The sequence below is a fragment of the Felis catus genome, chromosome A1 (genome assembly GCF_018350175.1).
Source record: "Felis catus isolate Fca126 chromosome A1, F.catus_Fca126_mat1.0, whole genome shotgun sequence".
Taxonomy (NCBI): Eukaryota; Metazoa; Chordata; class Mammalia; order Carnivora; family Felidae; genus Felis; species Felis catus.
Genome location: NC_058368.1, coordinates 196,487,297 through 196,507,971, shown reverse-complemented (window position 1 = coordinate 196,507,971; position 20,675 = coordinate 196,487,297). Strand labels below are relative to the sequence as shown.

Sequence of the window (20,675 nt, the reverse complement as noted above, 5' to 3'; positions counted from 1 at the left end):
GTTGGAGTAGATTGTTTTCTTACTGTTAAATTCTTTATAATTCTGGACCCATAAGTCCTTTGTCAGATAAGTGATTTACAAGTGTTTTCTCATGATTTTTGGCTTGATTTTTCATTCTTTTAAAGAAATCATCCACAGAGCAGAAGTTCTTAATTATGACAAAGACTACTTCATCAGTTGTTTCTTTTAGGGATTATTATGCTTTTTACAGTCTACGGTCTCTCTACGTCGGTGAAGACCATATATATTTTTCTGTGTTTTCTTCTAATTTTTATAAGTTTATGGATTACATTTAAGTTTGTAATTCATTTTGAGTTAATTTTTATATAAAGTGTGAGTATAACGTGTGAGGCCCAGATTGAGTTCTTTCTTTCTTTTTTTTTTTTTTTTTTTTGGCTTGTGGACATCCAGTTGTACCACCATTTGTTGAAAGATAGTCTTTTCTCCATTGAATTGCCTTTGCTTCTTTGTTGAAAAACAGTTGATCATATGTGCGGGTTTATTTCTGTTCTCTGTTCTCTTTCGTTGTTTTATGTTGTCTGTCCTTTTGCCAATACCACACTGGTCTTGATTACTACAGCTGGATAGTAGGTCTTAAAATCAGTTAGTGTGAGTCCTCCAACCTTGTTCTTCCTAGTTGTTTTGGCTATTTTAGTTCCTTTGCATTTCCTTTTTTTTCTTTTTTTTTTTTAATTATTTTTTTAATTTTTATTTTGAGAGAGAGTGCGTGCCAGTTGGAGAGGGGCAGAGGGAGGGAGAATTCCAAGCAGGCTCCGCACTGTCAGCACAGAGCTCTGGGCTCAAACCCACTTACCATGAGATCATGACCTGAGCCGAAATGAAGAGTTGGACACTCAACAGACTGAGCCACCCAGTTGCCCCTCCTTTGCATTTCCATGTAAATTTTAGAATCAGCTTCTCAGTATCTGCAGAGTCCTACTGGAATTTTAATTGGCATTACATTGAATCTATAGATCAATTTGAAAGTTTAACACGCTTAAAAATATTGAGTCTTCCAATCCGTAAACATGTCAATCTTTCTTATTAGGGTTTCTTTTATTTCTTTCATCAGTGTTTCATAGTTTTCAGCATGTAGATCCTGCATATATTTTGTTAAATATTTCATTTTGTTCAATTCTAAATGACATGGTTTTAATTTCTGACTGTTCAGTGTTAGTGTAGAAATACCGTTGGGTTTTGTCTATTGAGTTTTTACCCAGTGACCTTGCTAAATTTCCTTACCAGCTTTAGGAACTTTTTGCAGATTGGTATTATAATTTTTTAAAGTTTTGCCAATTTGATAGGTAAAAACTAGTGTATCATTTCCTAATTTGTTGCATTTCTTTGATTCTTAAGAGGATTGTATGTTGTTTTTTCTTAAATCTCTTTTGTGAATTTCTTTTGTTTCCATCCTTCATTTGAATATTTTGTTGTTGACAGAGTTATTCCCCAGTTTATCAGTTGTCTTTTAATTGTGGTTAAATTTGTGGTTTTTTGGGTTTTGTTTTGTTTTGGGACACAAAGGTGTTTTTTTGTTTTTTGTTTTTTTTTTCTTTTTTTAATTTTTATGTAATCAGATTTGGTATTCTCCTTTATGGATTCAGCCTTTGGTATCATGCTCGGAAAAGCCTTCCCCACTCCTTTATACCCTTCTGTAATGAGAACACATATTCTAGAACTTGCTTTTGTGCAAATTTATGCTTTATGTTTTGTGCAAATATAAAATCACCCTCTTTTATTTGTCTTCAATTGATTGTATTTAAATTTTTCTGAGTCTTTCATCTTCGGATTTTGTTAGTGGTGATTTTATAGTTTTTGTTACATCCCTGGGCTAGAGGGTACTCCTGGCCTTCCCCCACAGTGTGGCTGTTGAGAAGTAGAGGAAGGGCAGCCCCGCTGGTAATGAAGACTGAGCTGGGCCACAGGGACGGGTTTCTGTTTTTATGAAAACATTCTCTACACATTTAATTGCGTGCTTTTTTCATTTAACTGTGTATTATGGACGGCTCCCATGTCAGAGCATTTAGGTTTACCTTATTCCTTCTAATGCATAATTTTCTATTTGAGAAATGTACCATAATTAATTTAGCTCTTACGCTATTGCTGGACATTTAGTTTGTTTCTAATTTTTTGCCATTGCAGATGTTTTACCGTGAGTTTCTGTGTTGCTTCTTTTTAACTCTGCAGGTCTCTTTAATGTGGGGAACAAGCTACTAGTGAGCCTGGACTTGCTCTTTGCAATCCGAAACCAGATCAAGTTGGGGGAGGACCCCAGAGTGTCCATCAGCACTGTTCTGAAGTCAGTGCAGGAGCAGACAGGTACAGGTTGTCGTTCTCCCTTTGCCGTGCTAGTTCTGAGTTCCCTGGGAATTTTCAGCGCTGGGCTTCGGTTGAAAGAATCATCTTGCAGAAGAATCTGATAGTTCGGAAAGGAGACATTCTTGACTTCCCTGGTACTCTCCTCCTTTTGAATTTTACAAATGCCAAATTAACTTTGGGAAGAATGAGTCTTTCCATCCAGCCAGGGACGCCCAGCACGAGGTTAAGCTGACTCTTTAGAAGTTCATCCTCTGATCATATGGGTAGACAAGGCCTCACTGCATGTTGATCAGACTCACTCTGAGTACATAGCTTCTGGAGGTCTGCTACCGGTCCCAGGGCTCATGTTGAGACCTGAGGGTGGTGACCACCCTCCTTATTATTTGCAATTATTTTCTCCCTTGCTTTCCTTCTCTCTGTTGGTGCTTTTCCCTTCCTATCCCTGCAGTTTCCGTTCCCTTGCACCTTGCTTGCTAGGAGGTCATATAGAGTACTGCAGAGGTTCTGGGGTCAAACAGGCTTGTGTTTGAGTCTTGGCACTGCTACTTAGTGGCAGTGTATTTTTGAGCAAGTTATTCTCTGTGCCTCAGTTTCTCCAGTTGTAAAATGAGGATGAGAATAGCTTCTATTTCATAAAGATGTGAGAGTTAAATGAGTAACGTATTTGAAGTTATTTGCACTGTGTTTAGTGCCTAGTAGGTACTTAGTGCGAGGTGGTTACAACTCTGATTGGAATTGCCCTTTGGGGTTGCCACCCGAGCCCTTAGGGCCAGGGTGCTTGACCCTGGGGTGTTCTTAGGGGAGAAGCAGTCTTGCAGAGTTGCTGTTCTTGCTGGCCATTGGCTCGTGCCCAGTGGCCTCACGGTCTTTTGCTGTGACTTCTCAGAACTCTTGCTCTCCTTGCAGAAAAGACCCTGACCTTGGAGGAGCTGAGCCAGCTGCAGGAGCTGCTGTGCAATGGCTATTGGGCTTTCGAGTGCCTCACTGTCCGAGACTACAATGACATGATCTGTGGCATCTGTGGTGTGGCTCCCAAAGTGGAAATGGCCCAGAGGAATGAAGAAAATGTGTTGGCACTGAAGAGTGTGGAAGTAAGTATCTCCTGCCGCCTTTAGAACTGTCCTCACACTACGGCAGCCACCTTCCTTCATGCTGTCCCAGGAACAGATGGCTCCAGTCCTGCCTGAGAGAGGGGAGTGGCTTTTTTATCTAAGGAAGGCTGGATGGAAATTACGGCATTGGTTACTTGCCAGCAAATTTATTAAACATGAACCAGGTACACTTTTTAGACACTTGGGACATGGCAGTAAAAAACCTATAAAGTTCCTGTGCTCATGGGGCTCAAATCCTGCTTTGGGAATGTGGGAAATCCCCAAATTTGAGAATTTCACAGGAAACAAACATTGTTAATAATTGTATGTTCTATCAGTGTCTATATTATATGTAGTGGGTAGTAATTAAAAGTAGCATAGTGACAGTAAAGCAGGTGAGGAGAAGAGAGCAGTTTGGTGGAGAGCGGGATTCCTGTTTTCTAGAGGGTAGTAGGGGGAGGCGTCTCTGATATGGTGGCATTTGAGGAGAGATCTGAAGCCCACGTAGCTCTCAGGGGAGGAATATTCCAGGCAGAGAGAGCAGCAAAACATGGTCTGAGGTGGGCTTCCTCTGCCTGGTTGAGGAATGGCAAGGAGGCTGGTGGAGAGCGGTGGAGAGAGTGGTGGGAGGTGTGAGTTCAAGAGGCTTTGGGAGGCCAGACTCCATGGGGGCACATGGGCCCCTGTGAGGACTTACACCAAGTGAGATGAGAGCCATGGAAAGAAAGTGTGGAAAAGAGTGACCTGATCGGGGACTTAGGTCCTTAAATAAAAAGCGTTCGCAGAGGTAATACCAAACTCAGATGGGTTTTATACCTTAATTCTAACATCTCCACGAAATCTATGATTCTGATCAGAGGATGGTAAAAGCAGATGTATTTCTCCACCTCATTGTATAAGACCAAATAACCTTGAAAATAAAACCAGCCATTTACTATAAGAACAAATCGGAGCTGATTGTATTCATGAATATAGATGACACAGTGCTCTATAGGATAATAACAGTGAGTAGAGTAACACATCATGACTAAGCTTATCCCTGGAAACCAAGATTGTTTCAACGTTAGAAAATATACTAATGTAATTTGCTGCCGTACAGGTAAAAGGTAGAAACCCATATGATCATTTCATTAGATGTAAAAAAGGCTTTCATTATTATTTAGCACCAGTTTCTTTTTATATTTTTATATTTTTTAATGTTTATTTATTTTTGAGATAGAGACAGAGCATGAGTGGGGGAGGGGCAGAGAGGGAGGGTGATACAGAATCTGAAGCAGGCTCCAGGCTCTGAGCTGTCAGCACAGAGCCTGATGCGGGGCTCGAACCCACACACCGCGAGATCATGACCTGAACCAAAGTCAGATGCTTAACTGAGCCACCCAGGCGCCCCAACCCCAATTTCTGATAAAACTCTTAGTAAACTCAGAAGAATAGGAATTTTTCTTAACCTGGTTACATGGTGTTTCAAAAAATCCCATAGGTTCCTGAACTCTCTCCCACGATCATGCTGAGAGGTCTGGTTTGCATGCCTGTGAGTAGGCTAGCAGTAGCGTAGTGGTGGGGTGTGAGCTCCCCATCCCTGAACTTGCAACATGAAGTGTCTCTTGAGGCGCTGGACCTTCAGCTCATCTGTTCTCTACCAGGGGTGGGTGCGGGCCCTCTAGAGAAAAGCTTGGGTGCATTTTGGCATGGCCAGCTGAGCCTATTAGGGATTTAATGCACATGCCTCTGTTTCTTCCCAATTAAAAAAAAAAAAAAAAAAACATATATTTTGATTACGTATTCCTTTGAAGGATGGTGGTACATAACAAGACATATGAACGTAAGCATAGTGCTTCCTGGAGTCTTGTAAGTGTTGTTTGTAGATAAAGTAAACTATAAAAAAAATTTTGCTGTTGTGTGTTATGTCATCAAGAGGCTATTGCCCAACTTCTTCAGATCTGTTCATCTCATGGTTTTATAGTGTAGTGTTAATAGTAATGCAGCTAGGGTTTATTGAGCATGTTACTGCGTTTGCCAAGTTCTTTGGCTCTGCTCAGTGCTTTATTATAGGACTTACTTCTCCAAGCCTGTGAGATTTTTATAGATGAAGGGACTGAAGCCCAGGGGTTTTGTCCAAGCTCACCCTGCCAGGAGGGGTAGAACTGGACCTTGGTGTTGGCTGTCTGACTCCAGAGTCTGAGTTTGTAAGCACTGCTGTGCTCACTCCTGGGACCCTGAGCTCCAATTTTTGTTGTTGTTGTTGTTGTTGTTGTTGTTGTTGTTGTTCTTCTTGTTTTTTGTTTTTAAACACATCTGGCTTCGGAGACCATTTGGTTTCCAGAAGTAAACAGATGTCCACCTCCCTGCAGAGCTTAAGTCTCGTAGACCTGCCTGGTACCTGCTTGGTCAGATCAAGGCTTTTTCTCAGAGAATGGCGTAGAATTCCCTTCACTCTCAGTATAGGCATCTCTTCTCTTCTGTGGTACTTTCTAGAGACCAGGACTTACTTTATTCTCTCCCTTTTGTGTGTGCAGGGTGGTGTGACGGATGTGTGAGGGAAGCAGGTGGAGGCTCTTCTGATGTCAGGGAAATGGAACAAGAAGTTTCTGAACAGAACTTAAATTTGCATTTGTCCCTGAGGAGACTGTCTGGTGGCCTCTCCCCTCAGGGACTGTATAGAGGAAGACCGTCTGGACTGATGACAGTCACCACATCAGTTTGCACACACAGCAGCACAGTCAGCTGGCATTTCTCATCCCCTTGTTTTGTGGAGAGGGTGGGCTCAGTAGCTGTAAAGTGTGGTGGGACATCTGTGCTCTTTGCTCACAGCGTGCACTAGCGCCCTGGGTGGCAGGAACACAGGGCTTAGGCTTTGGAACTGAACCTTTGTTCGCATTCTTACTCTGTCCCTTACTGCACTAGTGTCACCTCAGACAGACTCCCAGACTTACAGAGCAGTAATCAGTGTCCAGCACATAGCGGGTAGTCAGTGGTAGTCCCCCTTTCCTTGCGAGTCACGGAGAGGACTAGACTATAGATGGATGCAGAAAGGACATAGGATTGTTCGGGTGTTGGGGAGTGCTGTAGTATGGGAGAGAGGAATGCAGCCAAAAGGCAGTTGGGTACTAAGATGTCAGGTCTGGGGGTGCCCTGGCCGTGCATGGCCGTCAGATGCCCCCCCCTCCCCCCACCTTTGTTGTCCGGAGTGTATCAAGAAGGGGGGCTGTTCTGTTGCTAATACTCTGTGGCTCCTACAGTTTGATCGTTTTTGTCCTTATCTTTTAGTTCACCTGGCCCGAGTTCTTGGGCCCTAGTGAGGTAAACGTGGAGGACTTTTGGGCCACAATGGAGACAGAGGTGATTGAGCAGGTGGCCTTCCCTGCCAGCATCCCTATCACCAAGTTTGATGCGTCTGTTATTGCCCCCTTCTTTCCACCGCTCATGAGAGGAGCTGTGGTCGTCAACACTGAGAAAGACAAAAACCTGGATGTGCAGCCAGTACCTGGTGAGATCACCTGACTCAGGTCAGGGGAGGGCCCAGTCCAGAGTCTGGGACATTTTCATGGCCAGACCGCATAAGTGGTGGGTGGGGGCGGTGCAATGGGCAGGCTCGCCTAGAGGGCTCTTTGGAGAAAGATAGTGACAATCTGTGACAAAATTCCCTAGAGATTAAAGTCATGGTGCAGAATTTTGGAGAGCTTCCAGCCAACTTTCACAAAACGGTACTTTTCCTTACCAAGTGGAATACATTTCCTATTTTATTTCATTTTTTAAATTCTGGACGTGACCTCAGATGATCTTAAAAGTATTTTAATACGTTGTGATCGGCTGGTTCTCAGACAGTGCTTCCTAACATTAGTTGCTGAGGTCTCACCTCATGTTTACTGTTTCAAGACCCAGAAACTGGTTTTCTTTTCTAAGACCTCCACATAGTTCTCTGTTGGCCAGGCAGGTTCAGGAACACAATGTACAGAGAGTGTTCTTGAAATGAGCGCTACTGCTCATCTGCTGCTGCCCTTGTGGTAAGCATCTGAGATCTTGGTTCTTAAATACCCATTTTGGGGTTCTTTGAGGACACTCTACTGGATCTCTTCCCTAGATGTTCAAGGGTAGAAAGCCGGTTCTGAGAGACTTCAGATATCTGCAGAAGTTAGAAGACCTTCTTTGAATCCACCTCCTCCAGCACCCGGGGCAGTGCTTGGGGCAGAGCCTGCTTCCACCGCCTGCTGTACTTAGGCCTCGTCCCCCCCCGCTTCTCATCCTCACACATGAGGGGCTACCCGTGACGTCTGTTGGCTGGCAGCAGCCCCCCCACCCCCCCTTCAACAGGGCTGTCTCTTGCAGGCCATGGCAGTGCCTTGGTGAGGCTACTCCACGAGGGCACCTGCAAGCTTGAGGAGATTGGCTCCTACAGTGAGGAGGAGCTACGGCACTTGCTGAGTCAGTGTGGCATCCCCTTTGGGACAGAAGACTCCAAGGTGAGTGTCGGGGGTGGCAGTGCAGATAGGGACTTTGCGAGCAGGCTGGCTGCCCTTTCTGGGCAAGGATACGAGCACCCGTGACAAGTGCCTTCACCGGACAGAAGGTGCGGGCAGTCAGGGAGGCCTGGGATGTGGTCCGCAGCCAGAGCATAACAGGAATGGGAGGCCTTTGCCTCCAGTCAGTTCCTCTGTGGGCCCAGACTCTGGGGTCAGGAATCCTGGCTCTCCCACTTACTGGGCGTGATCTTGGATAAGCTCCCCTACGTTTCTCAGCCTCATTTTCCTGGTTTACAAAGTGGCAATAACCAAACTACCAACCCATGAAATTGTTGTAAGGGAGGCACTTTGCAGTATGTGGTTATCACCTCTCCTGGCTCTTAGAAAGTGAATGCTGTTACATGCGTGAAGAGAGACAGTGTGTGTATGCATGTGTGCGTGCGTGCACACGTGTATGTGAATGTGTGTGTTTTACACATATATTATTTCCTTTTTTTTATACTAATAATGCTGTTGAAAATGTTACGCTTTCTTCAAGTTCAGACTCAAATGTTAGCTTTTTTTGAAGCATTCCCTGCCCTGTAAAAAGTAGGAAGACCCCAGGCTTCAAGAGTCTGGCACTTTGGTCATTCTGGCTGGCTCTGTGACCTGGTCCTTTCACGGCCCTCAGAGGACTTTGGGCTAGTGAGGCTCCAAGGCCCACTCTGGCCTTGACAGTTTATTCTTTTGCTGTGGATATTGAAGTGAGCATTTGGTGCTGCACACCAGGCCTGGTCCCTTAGCGTTTACTGCTCTGTTTTTAATCTTGTCTTGCTCCAGGAACAGCTCTGCTTCTCCTTGTTGGCCCTCTATGAATCTGTACAGAATGGAACCAGAGTTAGACAGCCCCCACCTCATCTCACGGGGGGTAAAATCTACAAGGTGTGCCCCCATCAGGTAAGAGGATAAGAAAGATACTGTGAATTTGTCCACACCAGATTGTCCACACAGGGAATCTGGTTGATCCAGCTCCTCCTGTGGGAGCTGGCACTTAGGTCACTGGGCAGCCTGCGGAGTAGCTCCTTAGGGGTCAGTTGCCAGCGTTTGCACTAGGAAGGGAGCCTGCATTGTCACCAATGAGGATTAATCCCCTTTCCACATGCTGGCCCTGCATAGCTGTTGAGGATTCAGAGGTGAGCGCTGAAGATGTCATTCCTCCACTAGATGATCTCATTCTAGAGGGGAAATAAAGCCACCATGGCTTATGGCGCTAGCTCTGAAGGAACTAGATGAGACCTGAGATAGAAGATAACAGAGAGGGACCTGCTGTCTGGAGCAGCCAGTGATAAGCTGTGGAAGTAATGTTCCAGCAGAGGGAGGGGTTGACCACTAAGTCCTGAGTGGGGAAGCCTAGTGAGCCCAGAGGAGGAAGGTTGGAAGGGTCACCAGAGGCCAGATCATGTAGAGCTTTGTAGGCCACAGTAGCAGTCTGGGTTTCCTTCTGAGAGTGATGAAGGGCCCACTGGACAGTTGAGTGGGAACTGGGGAGGCCGTAGTACAGATTTTGGTTTAAGAAGAGCACGCCTTATGTCAGTAGAGCCTGAACAGGGTAGACACTGGGATGACTCTGGGAACGTTGCACGCCGTATGACAAAGCAGGCCAAGGAAGACGCTGGGGTTGAAAACCCCTTGAACGAGTATTTAAACAGGGCAGAGATTGCCAGCACAGCCTTCAGTTAATTCAGGTGTGTGAGCGGACGTGGCGACTGGCTAGCCAAAGAGAATCTGATTATCAGCTTCTTTGACAAAAGCTGCGTCTGAAGGACAGACTTGGTGTCTCTCCCTGGCAGAACAGAGCCTGCTCAGAGGACTGTGCTCATGTGACTGGGGACTGTCTCGTGGGAAGCATTTGACCACACAGGGCTGTGAGAGCTGCAGAGCACAGGGCTGTGATAGGCGAGCAGGGTTACTAGGAGGTGATAGCCAGGACTGGTAGGGGTGAAGGTAGGGAGGTGGAGGCAGATGCAGGATTCCCCACTGTACACAGAGTTCCTCAGCAATGAAGTGGCATCTGGGGGCGGGGGGCCCTGTTGGTGGAGGTGTTTCCTGGTTAACATTGGGCAACATATCCGGGTCTGCTGGAGAGCTGCTCAAAATACAGATGCTCAGGCCCCACCCCCAGAGGTTAATTCCTTAGGTTTGGAGTGGGGCCCTGGAACCTCCATCTTGAACCAGCTGTTAGCTGCCGGTGCTGTGTGGCTGGGAATCGGAGCCACTGGACTCGACAGTGCTTGTTAGTGTGGAGGGTGGGGTTTGGAGCAGATGCCCTTGGGGCCTCTCAGCCTCAGTTGAAGACCAAATGGTCCCAGCTATTCTCTCAGGAAGTCGGGGACGAACTAACAACTTCAGTTAGGGACAGAAGTAGGAAGCAGGATGTGACGGGCTCTGGCAGGACGGCCATGGCTTTAGTCACAAAACCTGATTATTCCTGGGAAGAAGGCAGTGAAGACTCAACTCAGTCTGTCTGCTGATTGGCTGTGCTGTGTCCTCCCATCTCCCTGCCCAGGTGATCTGTGGCTCCAAGTATCTCGTGCGGGGCGAAAGTGCCCGCGACCATGTGGATCTGCTGGTCTCTTCCCGCCATTGGCCACCTGTCTACGTGGTAGACATGGCCACACCAGTGGCCCTGTGTGCTGACCTCTGCTACCCAGAGCTGACCAACCAGATGTGGGGGAGGAACCAGGGCTGCTTCTCTAGTCCTGCGGAGCCACCTGTGGTGAGTTCCCTTCTGAGGAACTGGAATAAATCCCGCAGACTCACCATGTTTCACCTCCTGGTTCTTTGGGAAGGCCTTACGGGAACCATCTCCAGCATCCTTTGTCTCCGCTACTATTTTGTCTTGATGCTCTGAACCAGCATGTACTCCACAAATTTTTACTGACCAATCCCTGTACGTGTGAGGCCACAGCATGTCACTGAAGAGTGCCCAGGATGTCCCAAACAGATATTTTGGAGTCAAAGGAGTTGCCCTCCAGATAAGCCTAGAAAATTGCCGCTTTTTGGAGACATCATGCGTGTTGGTGTACTAAAGACCCAGACCAGCCAGGTGTTGGATTTGACCATGAATATACCGCGTGGCATACCTGTTATGATCTAGAGGTACAGAGGCTTAGAAAACACCGGTCGTATCCAATCTACTCTTCTTACTAAAAGGGTAGAGTAAGGTCCAGAGAAAGGAGGTGGACTTATCCAGTGTCACAAAAGGAGATTAGAGGCAGAGCCCTTGTCTCTGCTTTTTGGTGCTTTGAACCAGGCAGTGATTCTTACCAGACACATGTGCCCTTTGCTGGAAGACATGTTAGGACCGGCAACAGGAAAAAGGGGGACATCATTGTCATCATTCATCTTTTCCTTATTCCCTGGGACTCACTGGCTCTGCGAGCTTGTGCTGGGCACTGCCGAAAGGCGAGTGAGCCTCAGAGAGGGCCCCCTTCTCCCCACTCCCCGCAGCCCCAGCCTAAATTGACTAGGCACAGTAGTAAGTGATAACAGCTCAGGTAATCCAACATCTGTTCTGGGAGGTGGCCTCTGTTGCTGTCCCCGTCCTCACGAGGAGACAGAGGCACCGAGGAAGAAGAGAGGGGACTTGCCCCAGGAGATGTAGGCATATGTGGAGACGTGAGGGTTTACTGGGCTGACTGACCCCACAGCCTTATTCTCCCCCACCACACAGCTTCTGCCTCAGTCATTCCCTCATGTCAAAGTGGTTTCTTCTCTCTCCTCTAGAGCGTATCCTGCCCAGAGCTCTTGGACCAGCATTATACTGTGGACGTGATGGAGGCTGAGCACTCCGTCCAGCACCCGGCCACCAAGACTGCCGCACGGCACATCGTCCATATAGACACACAGTCCAGTCTTGGTGACCCCAGTACTGGGCACCACTCTTCAGCCCTATGCCCTGAGTTAGCACCCTACGCAGCCATCCTGGCCTCCATTGCAGACAGCAAACCAAACAGTGTCCGCCAGCGGCCCATTGCCTTTGACAATGCCACCCACTATTACCTCTACAACCGCCTCATGGACTTCCTCACCAGCCGCGAAATCGTCAACCGGCAGATCCATGACATCGTGCAGAGCTGCCAGCCTGGCGAGGTGGTCATCCGCGACACCCTCTACCGCCTTGGGGTTGCTCAGATCAAGACAGAGGCTGAGGAAGAGGGTGAGGAAGAGGAGGTGGCTGCAGTGACAGTATAAGCCAGGCTCTTGCACCGGGACTGGGACTGCACCATCTCAAGCCATAGTGAGGCCCTTGCCCGAGGCAGATCCATCCAGGGAACCAGCAGGAATGTTCACCTTTGGGGAGGCCTCTAATGCTGGGACTGACCAAAGAGCTTCCCTTTCCTGAGCATGGTGGGACACGGGAGCCATGGTTCTCAATCTCCTGGGGGTCAGGAGAAGCACCAGGACACTCCTTACTAGCCCCAGAGAGCACTTAGGGGATATAGGATGTTCAACAGAGGGGAACGGAGGCTGAGGGAATGCTGGTAGCGGATGGCTTCCCTGGGGCCTGCTGCGGGTCCGGGTCGAGGTCCTGGGGTGGGCTGAAGCGGAGTCCGGCCTTCCGGGGGGGAAGGCCACTGAGGTAGCTCTTCCCACCCCAGGGAACACTCTTTCCAGCCCCTGTGGCCACACAACTTCCTTTTAGCCTGTTGCCTTTGACTTGGGGGCCTTTGGGGCCTCATTAGCTCTAGGGGTCCCTTCGGGCTCTTGATTTTCCCAGAGGGGGGATGCATTTCCTTCCTACTCTTCCTGCACCCAGATTTGGGGGAAGCTGAGGAAGGAGAAACAGCCACCGCTCTCTTCCAGGACTGTCTTCTCTGCCCTGAGCTTTAAGGAAGAGGACCCCCTTCCTCCTTTCCCTGGCCACTGCTGCTGCACCCCACATCCTTTCTGGGCCCTGGATCCTCACCACAGAAGGGATGTGGCCCACTGGCATGACATAACCTGGCGGCAGTAGGAAAAACTCCCTTCTGTGAAGGGGAAGCAGACTGGGCCATAAGGAAACAGCGGGACTGGCTCAAGTGCCTAAGGTTTGCTTAGGGCACGGGAATTGGCCGTGTGTTATTTAATTTATTGAGAGGAGTGGAGTAGGTGGCTTTTTTCCCCTCCTTCCCCTGCCAAGAATAAAATTTATTAAATTATCTGTTTTGGTGAAGCAAGAATCAATTCCACGCTCCTTGTGTGGGGCACAGTGTGGTTGAATGGCCAAGGTGCTGAGCTGGTCACTGGACATGAAGAAGGATGGAAGGAGGTCCCAGGGAATCCGCAGGCCCTCGTGTGGCACAAAGAACCAGAGGCCAGCTGTGTTAATGCTGTTAGTTTAATGACAGAGACGTCCGGCAGTGTGACTGTTAGTTAAGAGGAGTCAGCTTGTCGGAGTGTGTGCTGCTTGCTTGGTGTGGCCAGCCACACGGGTCCCCTGCCTTCCAGCTCAGAACAACAGGGTGGGGGTGGGGGTGGGGCAGAACCCCGAACTTTTAGCTGCCACCTGGCTCGTTCTAGGGACCAGATCCAGGGAGGGTGGGGCTGTAGAGAGAAGGCCAAAGGGCAGGGACTAGGAGGTACAGTTCATTCTTACAAAAGAGCCCCCCCCCTGCTCTCAGGCACTGGGCCAAGCACGTCTCTGAGCACCTGTCTGCTTTTGCCGTTTCACTTGGCTACAGGGGGGGTCCTCTGCCAAGGCCTAAGGAGCCTTGTCTTCTCAATGTTAGGGCACTTCATGGCCGTAAAATCAGTCCATTTCCAGTGAGACAAGGGAGTTAGGGAAAGGGGTTCCTGGAAGTGAGAACAAGGTTAAGAGAGTGAGCTGGGGGTTCTCCCAGTCAGCATAGCAAACATGAGGCCATAGCATTGAGAACAGTGGGCGGGGTGGGGGGCTCAGCCCTAGCCCCTGATTGGCAGTGATGGCCCAGGCCCTGGAAGCGGGGTCCTCCCGAGACCCCCGTGGATCTCACGTTCCTGAGTTTCAGAGCTGGGCTGGGCTGTTGAGTGAAATGACCAAGGGCAGAGTCTGTGGGTTCTCCCCATGGTGCCCCATCCACGGAGGAGTTGAAGCTTGGAGGAAGGGGAAAGCGGCGCTTCCCTGTTGTCCCCTCAGCAGAACTGGTAGTTGTTGGGCTGCAGCAGGGGCTGGGCGATATCCCCCTGCTCACAGCAGGCCAGGTGCTCGCTAGAGCTCTCCTCCTCGGGCTCACTACTGCTGCCACCGCCACTGCCAGTGCGGCAGCTGCTGCTGCTGCTGCTGCTGCTGCTGCTGCTGCTTGGCAAGTTGGTGTAGTTCTGAGGGTGGGAGAGTCGGGGGTGGTCAGTCCTGACCTCTCAGGCCCAGCCCGGCCCTGCTGGAGCCAGCCACCCACCCTGAGGCCGGCCCCACTCACCGGCACTCTCCTGTCCTCTTGGGCCTGCTTCTGGAGGAGGGAGCAGATCTGCTGGAACGTGGGTCTGCGGGTGGGCTCCAGGGCCCAGCAGGCCTGCATGATGCTATATCTAAGGTAGGACAGAAGCTGCCCGTGGGTCTGGGGATCCAATATGCACACATGCACACGTGGGCACATGCACACACACCCTTAAAGTCTTGCCCAGCAGAGGTCCTGAAACCTAGTGAAAAGTGTGCCTGACACAAGGCCTGTGCTAAGTCCTTGATATGCATTATCTCATTTAATCTCCCCAGTAACCCTTGGAAGCTATTTTCATCACGCCCATTTGACAGCTGAGGGGAGAAAAAGCTCAGAGATGCTATCTTGCCCAGGCTCCTAGAACTGAGAACGGGCACTCCCGCTGCCTGCAGGTAGGTCTGAGAGGCGGGCTGAGATGACTGTAACAAAAGACGAACATGGCAGTGAGCCGGCCACAAGTGCCTGGCCAGACACGGGAGCGGCTCTGTCGAGAGTGGCTGGGGAAAGGTGTGCTGGGTGAGTTCACGGCCTGCCGGCCCACGGGAAGGCCGTGGCGAGGGTAGGGAGGCGGCAATTCTTGGTGGGCCAGCTGTAGTGAGATGGTTAGGAGGCTGCATTGCAGGCTGGCTGGTTACACAGTGAAGGAGTGGCTGACACCACAGAGAGCCAAGATAAGAAATGAGAAGAGTCTGCCTCGACATAATAATAGAGTCTGACTTCAAAGTCTATCATTTGAGTTAGCACCAGTCCCATTTCAGAGACCTCTGAGAACAGCTACTTGGAAGCCAGCGGAAATCCCGCACTCCCTAAAATGGGCTTGTTTTGGCCCACTGTGGGGGAGATGAAGCCTGGCCCTGGAACACTGTGGACAGGGAGAGACTAGGACCACACACCTTTCCATCCCCTTCAGCCAAAGCCTGGGGAGTCCTCTCTCCTCCCTGGGGTCCCTCACTTACATGTTCTTTGGGGCGAATGCAGGCTGGGCCATTTGGTATCCATCCTTCACCAGTTTGTAGAACTTGCTGTTCACCAGGATGCCAGGGTAGGGGTTCAGCCCTGCAAAGGCCAAGAGCACGTAGGAGCCCATGCTCGGGGCTCACGTTCACCTGCCCCCACACCCACACCTACATAAGAGTTACAGTAGGCATAGGCTTCAGTGAAATTTGGGAATTTCAGTGAAATTCACCCCGGCCTCATCACACCACACAAAGAATTCCAGCACAGGCTTGGAATAAGAGGTTACAGGAGCTCGCTGAAGGGCTTAGCCCAAGTCTCTGTGCCTAGCACTCCAGAAGTGAGATGTGCACACTTCAGACAAGGAGGGAAAACTTCATCTGAGGAAGCAGCAACTGCACTGGCAGGCAGATGAAGGAACAGCCCAGAGGGAATGCCTGGCAGCATGGAGCATCTGCCCGGCCCACACGGGAGCTGCACTGCTTGGTTTTCAGACGCTTTGCCCGTCACTTCACTCCCGCCAGCCTTTCCTCTGCCCTGGGCAGCAAACACCCTTGGCTGGCATCCTTCGTGAGGTATAGGACACCATGGTAACCAAACACGGGTCAGCCCCAGGCTGAGCCTGCACTGGCCCAGTGGCTTACCGAGTGAGAAGATTTCCCAGAGCAAGATGCCATAGGACCAGACGTCGCTCTGAACCGTGTAGACACAGTCGAAGATGCTCTCCGGAGCCATCCACTTCACAGGCAGGCGGGCCTGGCACGGAAGACCCCGGTCACCTCGGACCCTGGCTCACTGCCCCCTCCCCAGCCCGGCCCACCCTCCCCAGCACTCACATTGCCCTTGACGATGTAGTTGGAGTCATTCATGATGTCCCTAGCCAACCCGAAGTCCCCAATCTTGGCCACACGCCCACTGGTCAGCAGGACGTTTCGGGCTGCCACGTCCCGGTGGATGCACTGACAGAAAGTACTTACAGAGTTAGTCTTGGCCCGTCCCCCACTTGAGCCTGAGGTGCAGGGGGAACAGCCAGGGTCCCCCCAGAATGCCTTGGGCTCCTCGTCAAGGGAGTGAGCATCAGTTTTGGTCCTGTACCCTGGCTCCCGTCCCTACCTGCTACCAAGAAAGATCCAGGTCTGAGGAAGTTTCATATGGCTGGAAAGTTGGGTGTTTAGAAACCACCATCACTGTGGCCCACTGGGCCTGAGCAGTGGGAGCTGACTCAGAGCCAGGCGACCCGCTTGTGCTCAGCAGCTATGAGCCCTGGTGCTGGAAACAGCCTCTGACCCCACCGGCTGCTGATAATAGCAGCTGCCACTTCAGGGCCCGACCGTGCCAGGCTTTTCCCTAAGCATCTGCACACACCGTAACCCTGTTTTGCCCTCCCAAATCTGCTGGGGGGGGGGGCGGTCACAGCCCCCACCTGCTGGGAACCTCCTGAGTTGGGCCTATTGTACACATCATCTCCTACCCTCAGGACAACTCAGGGAGCTTCCTTTATGAGCCCCACGAGACCGTGTGCTTCACAAGAGGACATAGTCGTCTTGTTCACGCTGTTGACCAAAACTGAAGGAACAAGGCCTGTTCTTGGAAACGGAGTCCTCTGTGGCCTGCTGCACCCCAGGGAAACAGGTCTGCTCAGGCTGGGGCCCTCACCGTCCTGAGTTTGAGGAACTCCTCAGGCATGGGTTTCTCCCACTCACCCCTAGAGGCTGTGTGGCCGCTGCCCACTTGCTCTCTGGCACCCTGGCTCCTCCTTGCCTTCACCAGGTGCTCCCCCTTCCTCCCCTTCATCCTTCATCACCCAGCCTCACGGGAGATGTGGGGGTTCAGCCACCTCCCACCTCCCTGGATGACCACATTTGGACCCAGTCTCCAACTCACGTTCTTAGAGGCAAGGAAGGCCATCCCCTGGGCCACCTGGCTCGAGAAGTGGAGCAGGTCCCGTAGCTCCAGTGGCCTCCCGTCCTCCTTGCCCAGGTCTGGTGTGGGGAGAGGTGTCAGGGCAGCCCCACCACACCCCAGCCCCCAGAGGCCCCTGTCCTCCGCCCTCCGCACCTGCCACCCAGCACCTCCTCACCTTCTTCAGAGAAGGAGTCATTTGAAGAAGAAGTGGAGACAGGCCTCATCTCCACATAGGTGTCTACACCCTGACTGGAGAAACCGCTGTCTCTATATAGGAAAAAGGACGTGGGGGCGGGTAGGTCCCCATTGCTATACTCACCAGCGCGGGCCTTGGCCTCCAGCTCCCCGTGTCCTCTCCAATCAGCAGGGAAGGGCAGGGACCTCAAGGTCAACTTGAACATCCCTTTCTGACAAGGAACCCCCCCCAACCCCAACTGCCACCACATTCTGTGTAAGCGATCATTGATCCCTGCTTGGCCATCCCAGGGAGGAAGCTTACAATTTGTTCTGTCTTTGGGCAGCTGTCTGCCTATTACAAAGTTCTCCACTTTTCCTAATGCCAGTCTGCCCCTGGGATTTTCCTCCTGCTGGTCCTTGCCCTGCCCTCAAGGGCCACACAGAAGTAGGCTCCCTTTTCCCATAACAGCCCTGCAGAGATTTGAGGATATTCTAGGGCCCCTTCTTTGAGCCTTCCCCACCTGGACAGTGGCTCTCACCACTGGCCAGCTTCACATTCAATCACCTGGGGAGTTGTCAACTCTCCCCATGCCCAGAACACCTCAGAAATTAGGGGTGAAACCCAGTCATTCACACTTTGAAACCTCTCCAGGCAGTTCCTGTGTGCAGCCTGAGCGGAGGCCTCTGGTCTAGAGGAGGGCTTCCTAAACTGTAATTCATGAGTGTAGGAGTCACCTGGGCAGTCTCATCTAAATGCTGATTCTGATTCGGCAGGTCTGGCGGGCCCGAGCTGTGTCTCTAACAGCTCTTAGGTGATGGCTGTGAGCATAGGCTTTCAGTCGTAGGTAGGTTGGAGAAACACTTCTCTAGATTGAATAGCCACTACTGTTTCTAGTATTCTAACAGGTGTGATTTCTGGCCGTCTCCCCTTCCTGTCCCCTCTGCGATGGAGATGCGCACCTTGACCATGCCCATACTCTAGTGTTCCCAGAAAGAGAAGGGAGTGTCTGATCTATGCTCTGACCGTGGCAAAACCATCCCCTCCCCTGGTCTAGAAACTATACTTCTAGCCTGGGAACCCGTTGGCAGGATTGGTTCCCATGCCATTTGCCCTTGAAGTGACCCCACTGTATGAATCCTTTCCCCATCTGCACATTTGAAGATAAGAAGTTAATACTTCACTTTAGTTCTCATTTTGATTTGACCTGGCCTGAGGTTCCAGCCTGCAGAGGCCCAGTGTGAGCCGCCCTTTCAGAGGGGTGTCAGAGAACCAGAAGAGGAAGCAGATCCTGCCAGCCCTCCTATTCGAGGATACTGGATGGAGTTAAATGGCCTCCTTCCCCTTTTGCCTCCCCAGGCTTGGCAGCTGACAGTGGCTAAAATAGGGGTTCATTGTACACCCTTCTTGTTCTGATCCTGTCTCAGCAGCCTGGCCCTGAGGCCCCACGACCCCCAAGACTGAGACTTCCAGGACACCACTGTGGCTCAGGTGAGCACTGGACCAGGAGTCAAGGGAGCAGAATCCGAGCCCAGGCTCCGCCTCTGCCCCTGACTCATGTGTGACATGAAACTGGCCACTTCCTCTCTCTGGTTCCCCATATGGCTTTGTCCATTTGTCTCCGAGTGGCTTCCAGGAATCACAGCAGTACAGAATAACAGAGACGGAAAGTCTCTGAGAGGCTCAACCCCCCAATGGCTTGCCTGGGAAAACCGAGGCCCAAGTAGATCAGGGACCTGGCCACAGACTGTTTTGCCCCTTCTCACCCAACAACCAACAGACTCTGTCCAGGTGCTCTGCAGCCCCTGACAGCATGGGAAAAACAGGGCCATAACCCCCAAGATCTGCCCATCTCTTGCTAGAGCCCTGAACGGATCTTGGCTGACCTTTTACGTACATTCAAGTGACGATACCATTAACGCCTGTCTCCACCAGACTATGAGCCCCCCATCTTTGCCCAACATGCTCCTAGAACATAGTAGGTCCTCAATTATTTGTTGGATGACAGAAATAAGTAGTAGAAAAACTGAGTTAGCCCACAGAAGCTGGGGTGACTACTCCCCGTGGAACGTGAGGGCCACACAGCCACCGAAGCCTGAGTTCACTTTAGGGACAGACCCTGGGGCTTCCTCCCAGTCCCGGCCTCTTTCCTGTCCTTTGCCAGGGTACTACCTGCGAACATATTTCTTCTCCAGGTGGATGTTCTTGTAGCCAGCGCCTGCCTCGGGGTCCTGGCCCACACTCAGGCTGGGGCCCAGCATGGCCTCAGCCTGCCTTCGCAGGAAGTTGAGCAGGTCGCCGTAGCAACAGTACTCAGTGATGACCAGAACAGGGCCTAGAGCAGCCAAGAGAGTGGGGTAAGTGCACTCCTTATCCCCCCCCCACCCCCGTGTGAACAGACATGGGGTAGGGCAACAGGACACCCTGGAATGGGGATTCAAGAGCCCTGAGTTCTAATCCTGACTGACTGTGAGCAGTTTTTCTGCTTTCTGTGCCTCAGTAACCCCATCTGTCTAAAGCAGAGGAATCTCAAATACCATAGTAGAATTCCTTCTTCAAAGGATATCTGTGACAGTTCCGTAGAGGTCAAGGCCCTGGGGCACCTCTGTGGACCCTGTGGTGAATGTCCAAGTGTCTTTGGGTGGGATCTTCCCTCCAGACCCCTGGAATTAGACTCCCTGCAGCAGGGCTTGGGGACCTGCACTCTTATTCCCCTCTCTGGCTGACTCTGATACCCACCAAAGTCTGAGAGCCACTGATCAGAGCTCCCAGAACTATCTATCATTCATAAACAGCTTCTGACCCATCCAGGCACCTGGTGTGGGAATTTGAGGAATGCTGAGATAGATAGGGATCCTTCCAGAACTTGGGGAGATGGGAAGATGGGGTGGGGTGGCCATGGACCCCGATGCCTGCCAGGACCCCTCACCTCCATGGGTACAGGCTCCCAGAAGGTTGACTATGTTCTCGTGTTGGCCCAGGTGACTCATGATCTTCAGTTCTGACATGAGGGCCTCCTTCTCATCTGCATGAGCAGTGGCTGGGAGATGGAGCCACAGGTCCCATAGATGGGGAAGGGCAGGACATACAGAGCCACACGGACAGATGGGAGACACCCAGGAGAGCAAGCAGGGCGTACCCAGGGCCCCAGAGTGACCAGTGACCGAAAGAGGGAAGAGGAGAAATGCGGGCACACAGATAGGAGTTAGGGAGGGAGAGAGGAGAGATGGCCTGTCACTGAGCTGCTCTCGAGTGGCAGGCAGCCAAGCTGTGGGCAGGCCATGGCCCAGGGTGGCCTCTGTGCACCCCAGCCTCTTTGGGGCTCCAAAGAGCCCCT

The 20,675-nt window shown here is 50.9% G+C and overlaps 2 protein-coding genes across 8 annotated transcripts in view; one reads left to right on the top strand and one right to left on the bottom strand.

Annotated features, from left to right (window-relative positions):
* The window catches only part of HMGXB3 (HMG-box containing 3), a 47,181-nt gene extending 34,131 nt beyond the window's left edge, over nucleotides 1-13,050 (top strand). For 6 of the 7 annotated variants that reach the window (XM_019810700.3, XM_045036978.1, XM_045036975.1 and 3 more), the window contains 7 exons: nucleotides 2,188-2,319; nucleotides 3,226-3,410; nucleotides 6,678-6,897; nucleotides 7,737-7,870; nucleotides 8,690-8,806; nucleotides 10,416-10,625; nucleotides 11,636-13,050. In XM_019810700.3, the coding sequence (XP_019666259.2) occupies nucleotides 2,188-2,319; nucleotides 3,226-3,410; nucleotides 6,678-6,897; nucleotides 7,737-7,870; nucleotides 8,690-8,806; nucleotides 10,416-10,625; nucleotides 11,636-12,103 (1,466 nt within the window). In that variant the 3' untranslated portion in view covers nucleotides 12,104-13,050. The remainder of the gene's footprint in view (nucleotides 1-2,187; nucleotides 2,320-3,225; nucleotides 3,411-6,677; nucleotides 6,898-7,736; nucleotides 7,871-8,689; nucleotides 8,807-10,415; nucleotides 10,626-11,635) is intronic. The other variant, XM_045036977.1, reaches the window with a different exon arrangement.
* Nucleotides 13,051-13,221: 171 nt separating this feature from the next.
* Nucleotides 13,222-20,675, bottom strand: part of CSF1R (colony stimulating factor 1 receptor) — a 29,196-nt gene continuing 21,742 nt past the window's right edge. Inside the window, 9 exon segments of the mRNA NM_001009231.1 lie at nucleotides 13,222-14,188; nucleotides 14,287-14,395; nucleotides 15,261-15,360; nucleotides 15,903-16,014; nucleotides 16,095-16,217; nucleotides 17,143-17,240; nucleotides 17,339-17,430; nucleotides 19,511-19,673; nucleotides 20,268-20,378. Of these exon segments, the coding sequence (NP_001009231.1) occupies nucleotides 14,003-14,188; nucleotides 14,287-14,395; nucleotides 15,261-15,360; nucleotides 15,903-16,014; nucleotides 16,095-16,217; nucleotides 17,143-17,240; nucleotides 17,339-17,430; nucleotides 19,511-19,673; nucleotides 20,268-20,378 (1,094 nt within the window). The 3' untranslated portion in view covers nucleotides 13,222-14,002.